Source organism: Cherax quadricarinatus, chromosome 74 (assembly GCF_038502225.1).
Source record: "Cherax quadricarinatus isolate ZL_2023a chromosome 74, ASM3850222v1, whole genome shotgun sequence".
Taxonomy (NCBI): Eukaryota; Metazoa; Arthropoda; class Malacostraca; order Decapoda; family Parastacidae; genus Cherax; species Cherax quadricarinatus.
The window spans coordinates 15,424,922-15,445,980 of record NC_091365.1 but is presented as its reverse complement, the minus strand read 5'-3'; the positions used below and the strand labels follow the sequence as shown (position 1 = coordinate 15,445,980).

At 38.5% G+C, this 21,059-nt stretch overlaps 1 protein-coding gene across 1 annotated transcript in view; it reads right to left on the bottom strand.

Annotated features, from left to right (window-relative positions):
* The window catches only part of LOC128699290 (Activating transcription factor-2), a 180,420-nt gene that overhangs the window by 130,503 nt on the left and 28,858 nt on the right, over positions 1–21,059 (bottom strand). The window contains exon 5 of the mRNA XM_070100800.1: positions 16,781–16,998. Coding sequence (XP_069956901.1) covers positions 16,781–16,998 — 218 coding nt within the window. The remainder of the gene's footprint in view (positions 1–16,780; positions 16,999–21,059) is intronic.

Sequence of the window (21,059 nt, the reverse complement as noted above, 5' to 3'; positions counted from 1 at the left end):
ATGACAAAAAGTACCTTGAAATTGAGCTCAAAGCAGCGGAAATGTTCGATTTTTGCCGATGTTCAATGAGCTTTGTATAAGTCAAGTTGGTTAATTTTTTTAAGTGTATTCTAACCTAACCACTCTGTAATCTGGCAAACTCAGTAATCCGGCACACTACAGGTCCCAGTGATGCCAGATTTGTGATGGAGGACCAATAATAATAATAATAATTATAATTAATAATAATAATTATTATAATAATAACGAACGCCGCCAACTCGGTGCACTGTTTACCTAGCTGTGTGAGCAGTTCCCTCATGCTTTGCTTAAATTTTTGACAGTCATTTGGCCAAATTTCGTTTTTCTAAGAAAGTAAGTGTAAAGGACAATGATGAGAAGAAAAAGAGGATGATTTCCATGGAATGAAAGCATGAAATCATAGATAAACAAGCGAGGTGTCCAGGTTTTGCGTTGATGGGGAAGCAGGGGGAGCTGGCTCGTAACTCAGAGCAAAAAATCAACCCAGGGACAGCTCGTATCTCAAAAAACTTGTACGTTGGGACCCTCGTAAGTCAAGGTTCCACTGTATATTTAAATAATATTAAATGATATTAAATGATATTTTTTTTTTTGTCTGTCTCATAAATATGAAGAATACAGGTACACCTACCATCCGACTTACGACCTGCTCGACTTACAACCACTCGACTTACTACCGTGTTTTTTATGCCAAATTTCTGGGAAATAAACAACTATTTGTGTTTTACACAGAGTTTATCCTAAACCTTACAGTATAAAATACAGTACTAACAGCATAAAAAGTAAAGTAAAACATGAAATACCAAAATAAAACAATAAAATAAAGTCATTACAAAAATGTTATGTTGATATTCAGTAGTAAAGTTCGACTTACGACCATTTTGACTTACGACCGGTTTCTCAGAACCGAACTCAGTCGTAAGTCGGATGGTAGGCGTCTTGCTACTTCTACTTACACTTAGGTCACACTACACATACATGTTTTTTTTTTTTTCAACAAGTCAGCCGTCTCTCACCAAGGCAGGGTGACCCAGAAAAGAAAGAAAATCCCCAAAAAGAAAATACTTTCATCATCATTCAACACTTTCACCACACTCACAAATTATCACTGTTTTTGGAGAGGTGCTCAGAATACAACAGTTTAGAAGCATATACGTATAAAGATACACAACATATCCCTCCAAACTGCCAATATCCCAAACCCCTCCTTTAAAGTGCAGGCATTGTACTTCCCATTTCCAGGACTCAAGTCCAACTATATGAAAATAACCAGTTTCCCTGAATCCCTTCACTAAATATTACCCTGTTCACACTCCAACAGATCGTCAGGTCCCAAGTACCATTCGTCTCCATTCACTCCTATCTAACATGCTCACGCACGCTTGCTGGAAGTCCAAGCCCCTCACCCACAAAACCTCCCTTACCCCCTCTCTCCAACCCTTTCGAGGACGACCCCTACCCCTCCTTCCTTCCCCTATAGATTTATATGCTTTCCATGTCATTCTACTTTGATCCATTCTCTCTAAATGACCAAACCACCTCAACAACCCCTCTTCTGCCCTCTGACTAATGCTTTTATTAACTTCACACCTTTTCCTAATTTCCACACTCCGAATTTTCTGCATAATATTTACACCACACACTGCCCTTAGACAGGACATCTCCACTGCCTCCAACCGTCTCCTCGCTGTTACATTTACCACCCAAGCTTCACATCCATATAAGAGTGTTGGTACTACTATACTTTCATACATTCCCTTCTTTGCCTCCACAGATAACGTTTTTTGACTCCACATATACCTCAACGCACCACTCACCTTTTTTCCTTCATCACTTCTATGATTAACCTCATCCTTCATAAATCCATCCGCCGACACATCAACTCCCAAGTATCTGAAAACATTCACTTCTTCCATACTCCTCCTCCCCAATTTGATATCCAATTTTTCTTTATCTAAATCATTTGATACCCTCATCACCTTACTCTTTTCTATGTTCACTTTCAACTTTCTACCTTTACACACATTCTCAAACTCATCCACTAACCTTTCCAATTTTTCTTTAGAATCTCCCATAAGCACAGTATCATCAGCAAAAAGTAACTGTGTCAATTCCCATTTTGTATTTGATTCCCCATAATTTAATCCCACCCCTCTCCCAAACACCCTAGCATTTACTTCTTTTACAACCCCATCTATAAATATATTAAACAACCATGGTGACATTACACATCCCTGTCTAAGACCTACTTTTACCGGGAAGTATTCTCCCTCTCTTCTACACACCCTAACCTGAGCCGCACTATCCTCATAAAAGCTCTTTACACCATTTAGTAACTTACCACCTATTCTATATACTTGCAACATCTGCCACATTGCTCCTCTATCCACTCTATCATATGCCTTTTCTAAATCCATAAATGCAATAAAAACTTCCCTACCTTTATCTAAATACTGTTCACATATATGCTTCAATGTAAACACTTGATCTACACATCCCCTACCCACTCTGAATTCTCCATGCTCATCCGCAATCCTACATTCTGTCTTACCTCTAATTCTTTCAATTATAACCCTACTGTACACTTTTCCTGGTATACTCAGTAAACTTATTCCTCTATAATTTTTACAATCTCTTTTGTCCCCTTTCCCTTTATATAAAGGGAATATACAGGAAGGCCCCGCTTTACGGCGTTTCACTTTACGGCGTTCCGCTAATACGGACATTTCAAATTATGACCAAAACTCACTATACGGCTCCCCCCACCTGACTTTCTAATACGGTCACCGTGCCCCACCCTGTTTGTTTACATTCTCCATGAGCTCAGTAAGCACTAAGTCTCTCCATTTTGTCTGGAAACTCCAAAATTTCAAATGTTTTTAAAAGTTATTTCATATTTTATATATACTCTGATAATTATACTTATGTATACCTGTACCTAAATAAACTTACATACATCGAGTCATTTAAATGTCGTATATTACGGTAATATACACATTTTCATTAATCCATCCATGATATTTTTTTCAAAATTATATAATAAACACGATACATAACATAAAAAGATGATAAATACACCCCACAATAGAATAAATAAACATAAATATAAGATGTGGGAGCCACATAACTTGTACAAGTGACGCCAAGAATAACATTTTCTCTAATCTAACATAAGAGTAAATGTGTTACTGGGGGTAACTGTAGAAAATTATTCCTTTCGTATGTATGTAAGTAAGTTTATTCAGGTATACACAAATACAGTTACATAGATTATCATACATAACAACATACGTGTAGAGAACCTAGGATAACCCAAAAAAGTCAGTGTGACTTATTTCCATTGCCTTCACTCAGAGCTTCATTTCTTCTCAAAATGATGTTACATGAGAATGGGAGTGTTCTTCTTTATTAATTCTACTGTATCAATGTAGAGACAACCTGTACACAATGTAACTTGTACACAAACCAGACGTGTACACTTCGTTTGTTTACAAAACTTACCTTCGCCTGGTTTGTTTACATAACTGCGCCTGCCCCCTCTCATGTATTCATTCTTTCTCTCTCTCATTTATTCGTTTTATCTCATTTACTTACTCCTGACCCTACATTAAGACTACAAATATTTTAAGGTAAGTAATGAGTGAACTGTATATACATTTTATCGCTCTGGGATGCTTAAATATCATAGAATAGTATGTGTGGGTGGGGTGGCCTGGTGAGGCTATTACAATACATACCACACTTGATTTCTTACAATAAATACTACTTGTCTCACCCTAGATTAAGACTATAAATATTTTAAGGTAAGTAATGAGTGCACTATGTGTGTATTGTACTTTTTTATTGTTTTTTGATGCCTGGTTCTATTGCTAACTTAATATATGTTAGTGTAAACTTGTTATCTAGTGTTTGTATGCATTTTTAAGTGGAAAAAAAGGGTGTTCCACTTTACGGCGGTTTCCGCTTTACGGCGGTAGCCTGGAACCTAACCCGCCGTATAAGTGGGGCCTTCCTGTACATGCTCTCTGCTAATCCCTAGGTACCTTCCCCTCTTTCATACATTTATTAAACAAAAGTACCAACCACTCCAACACTATATCCCCCCCTGCTTTTAACATTTCTGTCATGATCCCATCAGTTCCAGCTGCTTTACCCCCTTTCATTCTACGTAATGCCTCACGTACCTCCACCACACTTACATTCTGCTCTTCTTCACTCCTAAAAGATGGTATACCTCCCTGGCCAGTGCATGAAATTACCGCCTCCCTTTCTTCCTCAACATTTAAAAGTTCCTCAAAATATTCTCGCCATCTACCTAATACCTCCCTCTCCCCATCTACTAACTCCCCTACTCTGTTTTTAACTGACAAATCCATACTTTCCCTATGCTTTCTTAACTTGTTTAACTCACTCCAAAATTTTTTCTTATTTTCATTAAAATTTCTTGACAGTGCCTCTCCCACTCTTTCATTTGCTCTCCTTTTGCACTCTCTCACCACTCTCTTCACCTTTCTTTTACTCTCCATATACTCTGCTCTTCTTATAACACTTCTGCTTTGTAAAAACCTCTCGTACATTTATTAAACAAAAATACCAACCACTCCAACACTATATCCCCCCCTGCTTTTAACATTTCTGTCATGATCCCATCAGTTCCAGCTGCTTTACCCCTTTTCATTCTACGTAATGCCTCACGTACCTCCCCCACACTTACATACATGTACATACATGTACATGTTTATTTATATACACTCATCTGAGTTTTCTTTGATTTTATTCTTAATAGTTCTTGGTTTTATTACTTTTCCTTTTATATCCATAGGGAAGTGGAATAAGAATCTTTCCTCCGTAATCCATGCATGTTGTAAAAGTCAACTAAAATGCCGGGAACAATGGGCTAGTAACCCCTTTTCCTGTAATAATTACTAAAAAGAATAAGAAGAAGAAAATTGTCAAAGTGGGAAGTCTGAATGTGCATGGATGTTGTGCAAATGATAAGAGATGATTGTGGATGTTATGAATGAGAAGAAGCTGGATGTCCTGCCTTTAAGTGAAACAAAGCTGAAGGGGGGTGGGAGAGTTTCAGTGGAGAGGAATAAATGGGATTAGGTCAGGGGTTTCAAATAGAGTTAGAGCTAAAGAAGGAGTACCAATAATGTTGAAGGATAAGCCATGGCAGGAAAAGAGGGAGTATAAATGTATTAATTGAAGGATTATGTGGAATAAAATTAAGGTTGGATGTGAAAAGTGGGTTATAGTAAGCATATATGCACCTGGAGAAGAGAGAAGTGTAAAGGGACAAGTTTTGGGAATTGTTGAGTGAGTGTGTAGGGAGTTTTGAACCAAGTGTGAGAGTACTTGTGGTTGGGGGTTTCAATGCTAAAGTGGGTATAAATGTTGTGGAGGGAGTAGTAGGTAAATTTGGGGTGCAAGGGGTAAATGAAAATGGGGAGCCTTTAATTGAGCTATGTGTAAAAAGAGGTTTGGTAATAAGTAATACATATTTTATGAAGAGGATAAATAAATATACAAGGTATGATATAGCACATAATGAAAGTAGTAGTTTGTTAGATTATGTATTGGTGGATAAAAGGTTGATGGGTAGGCTCCAGGATGTACACGTTTATAGAGGGACAACTGACATAACGGATCATTATTTAGTTATAGCTACAGTTAGAGTAAGAGGTAGATGGGACAAGAGGAAAATGGCAACAACAAGCAAGAGGGAGGTGAAAGTTTATAAACTAAGGGAGGAGGAAGTTCGGGTGAGATATAAGCAACTATTGGCAGAAAGGTGGGCTGGTGCAAGTATGAGTAGTGGGGGGGTTGAAGAGGGTTGGAATAGTTTTAAAAATGCAGTATTAGAATGTGGGGCAGAAGTTTGTGGTTATAGGAGAGTGGGTGCAGGAGGAATGAAGAGTGATTGGTGGAATGATGAAGTAAAAGGTGGGATAAAAGAGAAAAAGTTAGCTTATGAGAGGTTTTTACAAAGCAGAAGTGTTATAAGAAGAGCAGAGTATATGGAGAGTAAAAGAAAGGTGAAGAGAGTGCAAAAGGAGAGCAGATGATAGAGTGGGAGAGGCACTGTCAAGAAATTTTAATGAAAATAAAAAAAAAAATTTGGAGTTAAACAAGTTAAGAAACCCTAGAGAACGAACAGATTTGTCAGTTAAAAACAGAGTAGGGGAGTTAGTAGATGGGGAGACGGAGGTTTTGGGTAGATGGCAAGAATATTTTAGGAACTTTTAAATGTCGATGAAGAAAGGGAAGCAGTAATTTCATGCACTGGCCAGGGAGGTATACCATCGTTTTGGAGTGAAGAAGAACAGGATGTGAGTGTGGGGGAGGTGCGAGAGGCATTACGTAGAATGAAAGGGGGTAAAGCAGCTGGAACTGACGGGATCATGACAGAAATGTTAAAAGCTGGAGTGGTTGGTATTTTTGTTTAATAAATGTATGAAAGAGGGGATTTGCAGAGAGCATGTATAGTCCCTTTATATAAAGGGAAGGGGGACAAAAGAGATTGTAAAAATTATAGAGGAATAAGTTTACTGAGTATACCCGGAAAAGTGTACGGTAGGGTTATAATTGAAAGAATTAGAGGTAAGACAGAACGTAGGATTGCGGATGAGCAAGGAGGTTTCAGAGTGGGTAGGGGATGTGTAGATCAAGTGTTTACATTGAGGCATATATGTGAACAGTATTTAGATAAAGGTAGGAAAGTTTTTATTGCATTTATGGATTTAGAAAAGGCATATGATAGAGTGGATAGAGGAGCAATGTGACAGATGTTGCAAGTATATGGAATAGGTGGTAAGTTACTAAATGCTGTAAAGTTTTTATGAGGATAGTGAGGCTCAGGTTAGAGTGTGTAAAAGAGAGGGAGACTACTTCCCAGTAAAAGTAGGTCTTAGACAGGGGTGTGTGGAGAGGGGTGGGATTAAATTATGGGGAATCAAATACAAAATGGGAATTGATACAGTTGCTTTTTGCTAATGATATTGTGCTCATGGGAGATTCTAAAGAAAAATTGCGAAGATTAGTGGATGAGTTTGGGAGAGTGTGTAAAGGTAGAAAGTTGAATGTGAACATGAAAAAGAGTAAGGTGATGAGGGTATCAAATGATTTAGATAAAGAAAAATTGGATATCAAATTGGGGAGGAGGAGTATGGAAGAAGGGAATGTTTTCAAATACTTGGGAGTTGACGTGTCGGCGGATGGATTTATGAAGGATGAGGTTAATCATAGAATTGATGAGGGAAAAAAGGTGAGTGGTGCGTTGAGGTATATGTAGAGACAAAAAAAAGCCATCTATGGAGGCAAAGAAGGGAATGTATGAAAGTATAGTAGTACCAACACTCTTATATGGGTGTGAAGCTTGGGTTGTGAATGCAGCAGCGAGGAGGCGATTGGAGGCAGTGGAGATGTCCTGTCTAAGGGCAATGTGTGGTGTAAATATTATGCAGAAAATTCAGAGTGTGGAAATTAGGAGAAAGTGTAGAGTTAATAAAAGTATTAGTCAGAGGACTGAAGAGGGGTTGTTGAGGTGGTTTGGTCATTTAGAGAGAATGGATCAAAGTAGAATGACATGGAGAGCATATAAATCTGTAGGGGAAGGAAGGCGGGGTAGAGGTCATCCTCGAAAAGGTTGGAAGGAGGGGGTAAAGGAGGTTTTGTGGGCGAGGGGCTTGGACTTAAAGCAAGCGTGCGTGAGCGTGTTAGATAGGAGTGAATGAAGACGAATGGTACTTGGGACCTGACGATCTGTTGGAGTGTGAGCAGGGTAATATTTAGTGAAGGGATCCAGGGAAACCGGTTATTTTTATGCAGCCGGACTTGAGTCCTGGAAATGGGAAGTACAATGCCTGCACTCTAAAGGAGGGGTTCAGGATATTAGCAGTTTGGAGGGATATGTTGTGTATCTTTATATGCTTCTAAGCTGTTGTCTTCTGAGCACCTCTGCAAAAACATTGATTATGTGTGAGTGAGGTGAAAGTGTTGAATGATGATGAAAGTATTTTCTTTTTGGGGATTTTCTTTTGTTTTTTGGGTCACCCTGCCTCGGTGGCAGACGGCCGACTTGTTAAAAAAAAAAATTAAATTATACTACAGTAACTAAATTAGAATTATCATAAAGTAGAGTGAGAACATTTAAGCTAAATTATATTATGTAAAATTTAGCAAAGTTACATTTAATCCAAATTTAAAATTTGTATACCAATATAATTTATCAAAAAATGTGTTATCACTGTATAACAGAACATTTTCAAAAAGATCTAGTGTATTTTTATGACAGTTTGGCTTGTCTGAGTGAGTACTTAAAAACTATGGCACATGATCAAACAAAAATAATTTAACACATTATACACCAAATAAGTATCTGATAACCACCAGAATACAAGTAGCTTTCCACTCACACCATACAGCTTTAACCTTTTCAGGGTTTCTGATGTACTATTACGGCTTACACACCAGGGTTTTTCACGTACTAGTACACCTAAATTCTAGCGCCCTCAAATCTAGTGAGAGAAAGCTGGTAGGCCTGCATATGAAAGAATGGGTCTATGTGGTCATTGTGCACAGTATAAAAAAATCATGCAGCACACAGTGCGTATTGAGAAAAAAAAGCTTTGACAGTGTTTTTGGTTTAAAACAGCAACTTTGCACTGTATTTTCATATGGTATTTATGATGGTATTCTAGTTTCCCTGGTCTCATTTTATAAAATGGAACACATATTACAGAAATAGGGTAATTTTGATTGGTTTTACAATGAAAAGTACCTTGAAATTGAGCTCAAAGTGGCAGAAATCTTCAATTTTTGCCAAAGTTCAAAAGTAAACAAATTATGCTACGCACCCAATACACATCAACTGGTGAGTCTAATATTCTTTCACAAGTGCACTGATATTATTTATACCAATTCTACACTAATGCAGTAGTCTGCATAACAGTAAATCTTCCATACACAAATAACCCGCACATAAAAGAGAGAAGCTTACGACGACGTTTCGGTCTGACTTGGACCATTGACAAAGTCGGACCGAAACGTCGTCGTAAGCTTCTCTCTTTTATGTGCGGGTTATTTGTGTATCGTTCCAGTCACGGTATTGTGCCTTTTTGTTATTTAGTAAATCTTCCATTTTTGTGAGAATAAAAATTCAAAGTGGAAAGCAAAAAAATGTAAGAGGGGCCTGGGGACATGACTAATGAACAGAGAAAATGTTATTTTAGTGCCAGGAATGTCTTTCTTGTTTATTCTGGACCCTATTTGGAAATTGGCATCTTTTGAAATTTGTGTGAAATTGGCTAAATTGCTAAATTCTGACCACTTTATTGGATAGTTGAAATCGGTAAATGGGTGGTTTCTTGTACTCGTTCGATAGAAAAAATGGAGTTCTAGAGAAATAGTTATGATTTTTGTCGACTAGTACACTGGAATTGGCCGAAAATAGGGCTCAAAGCGGACAAAATCGCCGATGCGTAAACATCGTCAAGACCGCTAACTTCGCAAGGGCATAATTCCATAAGTTTTCCATCAAATTTCATACTTTTGGTGTCATTATGATTGGGAAAAGATTCTCTATCTTTTCATAAGAAAAAATAATTTTTTTTTTAAATTTGTCGACCCTGAGAACAAGTCTGGGAGAGGGCCTGTTGACCCTGAGAACAAGTCTGGGAGAGGGCTTGTCGACCCTGAAAGGATTAAAGTGCTGCAACTCTTATAGTCCACCCAGAAACCTAGATTGCTACTAGCAAAGCAGCTTCAAGAATCCTGCCAACAATACCCCCACCTGTGGAAACAGGTATGGGGTCAGCTCAATATGGTTCAGTTCACTAAGGATCAGTTCATTCTGGGTCAGTTCACTGTGGTCATCTCAAAGTCATGCTTGACTTGTTTCTTGCCAACAAAGAATCACTAATTAGTAATCTTGAGGTTAATGATGAGCTTGGGGAAAGCAATCACAAATCACTTCATTTCAATATATCATGGAATTACCCAGATAACTGCAATCAAGTCTCTGTCCCAGACTTCCACTTAGCCAATTTCATGGGACTGAGAAACTACCTGGGTGGACTAAACTGGGATGACCTGACTATGGGTCAGGTAGATGGTGTTAGTTGCCAATATGATGTTTTTCAGAGCATAGTTCTAGCTGCCCAGAGAACTTTTGTTCCAAGTAGGGAAATTAGATCTTAGAAAAATGATCCCAAATGGATGAACAATAGATGAAAACATCTCATCTGTCAAAAGCGAGGCATAAATAGGCATACCAAAAGAGGGGATGGACACTTAAGAAATAAATATATTCAATTAAAGAGGGAGAAAAAAAAGGAATTAAAAAAAGCAAAAAGGGATTATGAGGCTAAAGTTGCAAAGGATTCAAAGACTAACCCAAAAGGGTTCTTTCAGGTATACAGAGGTAAGATTGGCCCACTTAAGAGTAACTCAGGCCAGATCACTGACAGTGATAAAGAAATGTGTGAAATTTTCAATACTTCCTCTCAGTTTATACTTAGGAAGGTACTAGCAAACTTCCAGAAATAATAAATTATGCAGAACAGGACGATAATAAACTATGCACGATTGGGGTAACTAGTGACATGGTCCTCAGACAAATAGAGAAATTAAACTTAACAAATCCCCTGGCCCTGATGAATTGTTTGTAAGGGTTTTAAAGGAATGTAAAGAGGAACTTAGCAAACCTTTGGCTAATCTTTTCAACATATCACTACAAACTGGTATAGTGCTAGACAAGTGGAAAATGGCAAATGTAATACGTACCTATTTACAAGGCAGGTGACAGGTCCTTAGCTTTGAACTATAGATCAATAAGCCTTACTCCCATAGTGGGAAAATTTATGGAATCAATAATTGCCGAGGCAATTTGTAGCCATCTTGAAAGACATAAATTGATTAATGAATCTCAACACAGTTTTACAAAGAAGCGTTCCTGTCTTACAAATTTACTAACTTTTTTCACTAAAGTATTTGAGGAGGAAATTAGGAAAAGGTGTGGAGTTAATAAAAGTATTAGTCAGAGGGCAGAAGAGGGGTTGTTGAGGTGGTTTGGTCATTTAGAGAGAATGGATCAAAGTAGAATGACATGGAAAGCATATAAATCTATAGGGGAAGGAAGGCAGGGTAGGGGTTGTCCTCGAAAGGGTTGGAGAGAGGGGGTAAAGGTGGTTTTGTGGGCAAGGGGCTTGGACTTCCAGCAAGCGTGCGTGAGCGTGTTAGATAGGAGTGAATGGAGACAAATGGTACTTGGGACCTGACGATCTGTTGGAGTGTGAGCAGGGTAATATTTAGTGAAGGGATTCAGGGAAACCGGTTATTTTCATATAGTCAGACTTGAGTCCTGGAAATGGGAAGTACAATGCCTGCACTTTAAAGGAGGGGTTTGGGATATTGGCAGTTTGGAGGGATATGTTGTGTATCTTTAAATGTGTATGCTTCTAAACTGTGTATTCTGAGCACCTCTGCAAAAACATTGATTATGTGTGAGTGAGGTGAAAGTGTTGAATGATGATGAAAGTATTTTCTTTTTGGGGATTTTCTTTCTTTTTTGGGTCACCCTGCCTCGGTGGGAGACGGCCGACTTGTTGGAAAAAAAAAAAAAAAAAAAGGTAGTAGGTTGGTAGACAGCAACCACCCAGGGAGGTACTACCGTCCTGCCAAGTGAGTGTAAAACGAAAGCCTGTAATTGTTTTACATGATGGTAGGATTGCTGGTGTCTTTTTTCCGTCTCATAAACATGCAAGATTTCAGGTATGTCTTGCTACTTCTACTTACACATAGGTCACACTACACATACATGTACAAGCATATATATACACACCCCTCTCGGTTTTCTTCTATTTTCTTTCTAGTTCATGTTCTTGTTTATTTCCTCTTATCTCCATGGGGAAGTGGAACAGAATTCTTCCTCCATAAGCCATGCATGTTGTAAGAGGCGACTAAAATGCCGGGAGCAAGGGACTAGTAACCCCTTCTCCCATATAAATTACTAAATTTAAAAAGAGAAACTTTCGTTTTTCTTTTTGGGCCACCCTGCCTTGGTGGGATACGGCCGGTTTGTTGGAAAAAATATATATATATAAGAAAGAAGGAGCACTGCAATAGGCCTAATGGCCCATGTGAGGCAGGTCCAATTCTCCCACGGGCTTAAACCAATGCCTTAACCTAGTCAGGTCAGTCACATTCACTTAAGGGAGGAGCATGGCATCTGACCTAGTAGCACAAGCTAGTCAGATCCAACTCACACCCACCCACACCCACTCGTATATTTAGCCAACCTATTTTTAAAACTACACAACATCTTGGCTTCTATGCCGGTACTCAGGAGTTTGTTCCACTCATCCACAACTCTATTACCAAACCAGTGCTTTCCTATATCCTTCCTGAATCTGAATTTTTCCAACATAAAACCATTGCTGCGAGTCCTGTCTATGCTAGATATTTTCAGCATGCTGGTGGGTGTTCCAAGGGTCAACGCCCCCGTGGCCCAGTCTATGACCAGGCCTCAGGAAATATAACTATTTAACCCTTAAACTGTCCAAACGTACATCTACATCCACATGCGGGGGGCTCCGAAAGTAGATCTACATTTTTTTTTACATGCTTTCAAATGGGAAAAATCAAGGTCGGAGCACCACGCATGTGAACATAGATCTACATTTGGACAGTTTAAGGGTTAATAACAATGGCATTGGATATTCTCAACACTGTGCTGTCAGTTCATCCTACCCTTGATGATGAAGGCCTATTTTTAAAACTACACATCATCTATGACAGTAACAGTACTCAGGAGTTTGTTCCACTCACCCACAACTCTATTACCAAACCAGTGCTTTCCTATATCCTTCCTGAATCTGAATTTTTCCAGCTTAAAGCCACTGTTGTGAGTCCTGTCTATGCTAGATATTTTTAACACGCTGGTGGGTGTTCCGTGGGTCAATGCCCCCATAGCCCGGTCTATGACCAGGCCTTAGGAAATATAACTATGTATTTAATAACAATGGTATTAGATATTCTCAACATTGTGCCGTCAGTTCATCCTACCCTTGAAGATGAAGACACCATGAATTTCAACAATTTTCTGAAAGTTAACTTGGCACCACATTTGAGATTTTGTACCAGGCTTTCAATGCTCTAGACCTGGTTGCATGTGCTGACTTGATAGACATGAGGGTCTCTAAGTAGGTTCATTCACTTTACTCAAACTTTACCAATCTCTTAACCATTTCACTCTTGGTCACACAGATCTACATCATTAAGGTCATTGTACTTACATAAATCTACATCTTGATCACAGTGCCCTCAAATTTGCTGTGAGTGGTAAATTTTGGCCTAGACATGAGAGAATGAGTTTGTGCAGTGGGTGTGCACATTATAAACAAAATCCTGCCCCACACAGGGTATCATGGGAACACCTAACCCCTTAGTTTGTGTTTGTATTAAAATAATTCTTAGTGACAGGTATTTCCCTAGGTGGTTTTCATGGTTTAACCCCGTGACTATCGCAACCCCCAATCCTGAGGTGTGTCCTGGTGTCACAAAATTTAAAAAAAAAAAAAAAAAAAAAATTTCTTTCTCGATTGTAACGACACAAAAAAAAAAAACGAAATTTGATGGAAAACTGACGGAATTACGCTCTCGCGAAGTTAGCGAGCTTGGTGATATTTACAAATCAGCGATTTCACCCACTTTGAGCCCTATTTTCGGCTAGTTCCATTGTTCCAGTTGACCAAACTCATGGCTATTTCTTTAGAACTCCATTTGTTCTATCGATTAAGTACAAAAAACTGCCCATTTACCAATTTCAACTACCCAATAACGTGGTCAGAAATTTTCAATTTGGCCAATTTCATGAAAATTAAAAAATATGACAATTTCAAAATAAGGTCTAGAATGAACAATGCAGACATTCCTGGCTCTAAAATAACATTTTCTTTTTTCATCAGTCACATCTCCAGGCCCCTCTGATATTACTCTTGCTTTCTATTTTGAATTTTTATTCAAACAAAAAATAAAAGATTTACTGTTATGCAGACTACTGCAATACTGTAATAATTGTACAAATAATGTCAACCTATTTATGACTGAATATTAGAATGGCTAGTTGGACATTTATTGGACAATGACATCATTTGTTTACTTTTGAACATCGGCAAAAATCAAACATTTCCTCTACTTTGAGCTCCATTTCCAGGTTCTTTTTATAGTAAAACCAATCAAAATCACCTCTATTTCTATAATATGTTTTCCATTCTATCAAATGAGACCAAGAAAACAAGAATACAACAATAAATACTATACGAAAATAGACCACAAAAAACGGTCGGAGTTTTTTTTTTCATTATGCACTGCGTGCTCCAGGATTTTTTTTACGTATATGGTGTACACTGGCCACACAGACCCATTCTCTCACATGTGGGCCTACCAGCTCTCTTCTGCTTGATTTCAAGCCGCTAGAATTTATGAGTATATATACAGTGGTCCCTTAATAATCGTCCGGCCTGAAAGTCGTCCATTTCAGAAACAGTCCCGTTATTTCGTCTAAACATTGGCTCGCAAATGGTCCGTTAACTCACTAATCGTCCTTCGTCCGGGACGCATACTCATGCTCTGAGCCGCCTGGGCCTGCCTTCCCAGCCAGTGTGCCATTGTTTACCAGTGAGTGACGGTCCCCTCACAAGCTCCTACGAAATATTTCATAATATTCCATTGATTTTAGTGCTTGCAAGTGCTAAATAAGCTACCATGGCTCCAAAGAAAGCTTCTTGTGCCAGCCCTTTGGTAAAGAATGTGAGAAACACACACAATTTATGAAAAAGTTTGTAGAAAAATACAAAGGTGGTGGTGGTAGAGTGGAAGCAGTTGTGATAGTGGTTGATGGTGGTAGTGATGGTGGTAGAAGGTAGTAGTGATGGTGGTAACAGTTGTAATAGTGGTAGAGGGTTCCTTCTTTAGTGATTCAGCGATTCTACCAACTCCTCCAATGCTGTTGGAGTTATATAGGGCTACAGAAAACACCACCGCCTCAGCTGCTGCTTCACCGCCATTATGGACGGCTTACTCTCAGTGGCCCTTATATACCCAACAACAACACAACACAACACCTCTCGTGACATACGTAATGACTTATTTTATTCATTCTAGAGTATATTCCATGTTTCTATGTTATTAATATTGTTTATTATGTCATATTAGTTGAATTGTGATAGATAAATAAGCCGTAGAGTTGATATTAGTGTCATATTCTTCAACAATAAACTTACCATCCCTCTCTCACACAAACAAGTCTCTAATAAGAACATAAGAAAGGAGGAACACTGCAGTAGGCCTGCTGGCCCATACTAGGCCGGTCCTTCACAAATCCAACCCACAAACAGAACAAATGCTACACAAGCAATAAGCTCAGGTGCAAGTCCGACTCAAATCCAACCCCTCTCACTTGTGTATTTATCCAACCTAAATTTGAAACTACTCAAGCCATAGCTTTTAGAACATGAGAAAGGAGGAACACTGCAATAAGCAGTTGGCCCATACTAGGCCGGTCCTTCACAAATCCAACCCACTAACAGAACAAATGCTACCCAAGCAATAAGCTCAGATGCAAGTCCGACTCAAATCCAACCCCTCTCACTCATGTATTTATCCAACCTAAATTTAAAACTACCCAATGTTTTAGCTTGGATCACCCTACTAGGCAGACCGTTCCATTCATCAACTACCCCTATTACAAATGTTCATTTATACATTTTATTAGTGCTTTACATTTATTTGGCATTTTTTTCTGCATGTAAATCTATATTTATGTTAGGGAAGTGACCCCTGAAGTGACCTAGAGTCCTTATGGAGGGGGATTCCCCTTCCAAACAATAACCTCTCTCCCCTTTCTCCTCCTCCCTGTCTTCTATTCATCAACAACAGCCTTCAACAAAGGTAACTGTCATGTTGAATGTTCATTCTTTTGTGCATGTAAATCTATCTTTTAGGTAAAAAAAAATTGTTGTTGATACTTCTGGGTGTCTGGAACGAATTAATTGGATTTACATTATTTCTTATAGGGAAAATTGATTCGAAAATCGTCTATTTCGATAATAGTCCCACTTCCAGGAATGGATTAAGGACGATAATTGAGGGACCACTGTACATCAAACACGGTACCTTGTAAGATGTATATATACGACCGAAACAGTCAAAGGGTTAATTGGCTGAAACTTGGTGCCAACTGATAGACCAGAAGACGTATTGAAATGGAGAAGATTATGGCCCATTTCAGACCAAAAGTGGCCATATTCTCTACTATTTTAAAGATAAAATTAGTTTTTTCATGAAAAATTGCAACACTTACAAGACTTGATTTTGAGGGTTGTGACAAAGGGTTAAGATGAGTAAAACTTTTGGAAATGCTGTCTTAGAAAGGCAGACAAAAGAAATAGGGGCCACAAGAATTAATCTGGGATGAGATGTGATACCACCAGTGTCATAAGCCTTCTCAAGATTGAAAAGCAAGCTGAACCAAGTGACTATTAGTGATGGTACTGTGAATATGTTGGGAGAGGAGGTCAGGCTATTAAGTCACAAGTAAACCATAAAAAAAAATCCCTTTAAAAACAAATGAATTGCATGGCATTGAAAATTTGCTGATTTTCAATAAAACAAAAAGTCTAATTCCATGTGCATACTTACAAAAAAAAAATTAGAGTTTCTGTATTAGTACAGTATACATTTTTATGATTATTCTTACCTAGATGATGGCTGTGTTCGTGTGCAACAGTACGTTGCACTTGGTGACTGACGAGATGGCAAAGAAATGCTGCAGGTCATGAGGGTAGATGTTGAAGTGGCTGCATTGGATGCAACACACACATCATCTCGAGATGTGGATGAAATTGTTTCATCGGAATCTACAGGTGGCAGTACCCTTGGGGTGTCGAGACTTTCTCCTGTATGACCCCCTACAGCCTAGGTCCAGGAAAATTCAATTTTCATTCATAAAAGAGGAGTACGTACAGTATCATAATTTCAAACCTAATCTCCATTAAGATTATTATGAATTTTAAATTTACATCAGTGTTGTTAGTTGGGCATTAGTTTTAATATCAGTTCTACTTCAAATATATATACTGAAACACATACACAAATAACCCGCACACAGAAGAGAGGAGCTTACGACGATGTTTCGTAAGCTCCTCTCTTCTATGTGCGGGTTATTTGTGTATCGTTCCAGTCACTGTATTGTGCCTTTTTTTGTTATTGTTATATATACTGAACTACAATAATTATTATTATTGCTATTACTATTCTGAATATAAGCAAACCTTTCTAATACACTGTGCTTGCTTTACGGTGCTTTGCTAATATGGCACTTTTCAATTACTCTTTTTTTATATTAACATACTGGCCATTTCACACCGAGGCAGGGTGACCCGAAAAAGAAGAAACACTTTCATTACCACTCATTCCACCACTGTCTTGCCAGAGGTGTGTATACACTACAGTTTAAAAAAACTGCAACATATCTATGTTCCTCCTTCAGAGCACAGGCACTGTACTTACCACCTCCAGGACTCAAGTCCAGCTAACCGGTTTTCCTGAATCCCTTCATAAATGTTACACTGCTCACTCTCTAACAGCATGTCAAATCATAAAAACCATTTGCCTCCACTCGCTCCTATCTAACATGGTCACACGTGCTTACTGGAAGTCTAAGCCCCCCCTCATTCACAAAAACCTCCTTTATCTCCTCCCTCCAAATTTTCCTAGGATGACCCCCTACCCTGCCTTCCTTCCACTACAGATTTATCCACCCTCCAAGTCATCTTATTTTGTTCCATCCTCTATAAATGTCCAAGCCACCTCAACAATCCCTCCTCAGCCCTCTGGATACTACTTTTAGAAACCCTGCACCTCCTTCTAATCTCCAAACTACAGATTCTCTGCATAATATTCACACCACACATTGACCACAGACATGACATCACCACTGCCTCCAGCCTTCTCCTTGTTGCAACATTCACCACCCATGCTTCACACCCATATAAGAGCAGTGGTACTACTAAGCTCTCGTACATTTCCCTCTTTGCTTCCTTGGATAATGTGCTTTGTCTGCACAGATTCCTCAGTGCACCACTCACATTTTACCACTTATCAATTCTATGGCTCACCTTATCTTTCATAGACCCATCTGCTGACAAGCTCAATCCTAAATATCTGAATACATTCACTTCTTCCATACTCCCTCCCTTCAATTTAATATCCAATCTTTCACTACCTAAATTTTTATCCTTGCTCTTTCCTTTGTTCAGTTTTAATTTCCTTCTTTTACATACCCTCCCAAATTTGTCTACCAACCTCTACAACTTCTCTTTAGAATCTCCCAAAAGCACAGTGCCATCAACAAAAAACAACTAACAACTCCCACTCTGTATTAGATTCTTTATCTTTTAATCCAACACCTCCTCCCAACACCTGAACATTCACTTCTCTTACAACCCCCATCTATAAATATACTGAACAACCATGGTGACATTACACATCCCTGTCTAAGGCCTACTTTTACTGGGAAATAATCTCTCTCTCTCCTACATACTCTAATCTGAGCTTCAGTATCCTCGTAAAAAACTCTTAACTGCTTTCAGTAACCTATCATCTGTTCCATATACTTGCAACATCTGCCACACTGTTCCCCTATCTATCCTATCATATGCATTTTTCAAATTCACAGATGCAACAAAAGCCTCTTTACCCTTATCTAAATACTGCTCATTTATGTTTCACTGTATACACTTGGTCTACACACCCCTTATCCTTTCTAAACCCTCCTTGTTCATCTGCCTCACTTATATTCCTATTCATTACTTCTGGGGATTCAGCCGACACCAAGCTGAATCAAGGGAGTTGAAGACTCAGATGATGAAGCAAGATGATGAAACTTCACTATCCTCTTCTGCCTTCCTTAAATAATTACTTCTAAAATGTTCATTCACTTAATAAATGATAGTATAAACATATTTTTAAGCTTTTATATGCACTGGTAAGTGAAAAAGAAACCTGCTGTATTAGAAAGGTATGTCTGTAATGTGATTTTATTACTGCTGTAATATCTTATCATTTCACACGAGATCTATGTTCTTGAAAATCAGTGTGATTAATAAAAATGTGTTAAAACATACAAAATTAGTAACTCGGGAAAAATCCACCTGACCTCTGAATAGAGTGCTCCTTTCTGCATGAGCTAAACAGTAACAAAAATTATACATTAGCTATTTTAGGTTAGGTTATCCTAACATTAAATAAATTTACACATAATTAACCACGAATAATGAAATAGCAAAAACAAGTGGTTTACATCTAGCAGCACTGGACACATGGTTGCTTTAAAGCATTGGTAACCCTCATACTCTCTAAATTGGAGGATAAGTTGGAAAAAATATGCTTTGAGAAAATTTTGTGGGTATTTTATTAACCCGGAGAGTTAGTAACCTGGAATAATCCAAGGAAGCCATGTCTTCAGACTGGTTTATTTCCACTTGGGTCCTCTCCAAGTTTGCCCAAAATGCTCTGCATACAAAGAGGCTTTTGGCATGTACACCCAACTATTATTTTCCTCTGTACAACCACGTAATTTGTCAAAATAAACATCTTTATCTTTATCTTTGTTAGGCAACTGGTGGTGCATACCTGCTCCCAAACACCCAAGTACCTACTTACTTCTAGGTATACAGGGGCAGCAGGTGTAAGGCAACATGCCTGTTTCCACTCACCTAGGTAATGAACCCCAATTCCTCAATTTGTGACCTGAGGTCACTCCAAACACTTTAAAGTTAAAGTTTAGCAGGATGGGTTAGGGTAAGGTAGATTTAGCCCCATAAAAAAAATTTACTAGTGTACAACTTACCTACCATCTTGCAGCCAAGTAAAGTTAACAAATGCGGCCATGTTGCTGCCTGAACAATCAGCTACCTGGGGAATGCTGGGACTCTCAATACATGTGAGCACCTCATTGCTCTATGCTCATAAGACATCACCAACCCAGTTATGGAGTGGGACAATTAACTCCCAAAATATACTGTCAACTTTTTCTTCGGCTTTCTAGTATCACTAATGATCCACTTGGGTGTCAATGTTAAATGTGTAATGGTAAGGAAGTCATATAGAAAAATAAAAAAATGCGTAAGAAATCTGTTAATATAGAAGAAAAGTGCCAAAAGTCTAGCTCCTATGGCTATGTCAACCTAGGCATCAGCTCACTGGAAGATACAGGCCAACAACAGATGTTGATTGTAATAATGTTGGTAGAATTATCGACAATATGTAAAGTAAAAGGACACAAGTGCAACTAATGTGACATTTTATTGTGGCAACGTTTTGCTCTCCAGCTTTATCAAGCCGTTACAGCTTTATCAAGTGTAACGGCTTGATAAAGCTCCTGGAGAGCAAAACGTTGCCACAATAAAATGTCACATTAGTTGCACTTGTGTCCTTTTACTTTACAAACAGATGTTGATGATACAATGTTCAAAATATTCTACACTTTTTTTTTTCAACACACCAGCTGTCTCTCACAAAAGCAGGGTGACCCAAAAACCAAGAAACACTTTCACCATCATTCACACATAATCACTGTCTTTGCAGAGGTACCCAGATATGACAGTTTAGATGTTACTCCAAACAGCCAATATCCCAAACCCCACCTCCAGGACTCGAGTCCAGCTAACCGGACATAGTATCATTAAATGCATTTGTAAATGTACTGCATGACTTCAAAAAATTAATGGCACACTGTATTCTGTAGGTCATAAAACTTTTCTTTTGTAACATGCTGGCCATCTCTCACCAAGGCTGGGTGACAACATATGTAAAGTATACAATTATAAAATCTCTGAAACAGATTAACCAATGTCATTCTGACATCCATACCACCTTGTTAGACCTCTAAATAACATGTACACACCTTTGACAACAATGTCATTGAGCTCAGCTTTGACTGCTAACCTGTTGATGGTGTCAGTGTATCTGTATGC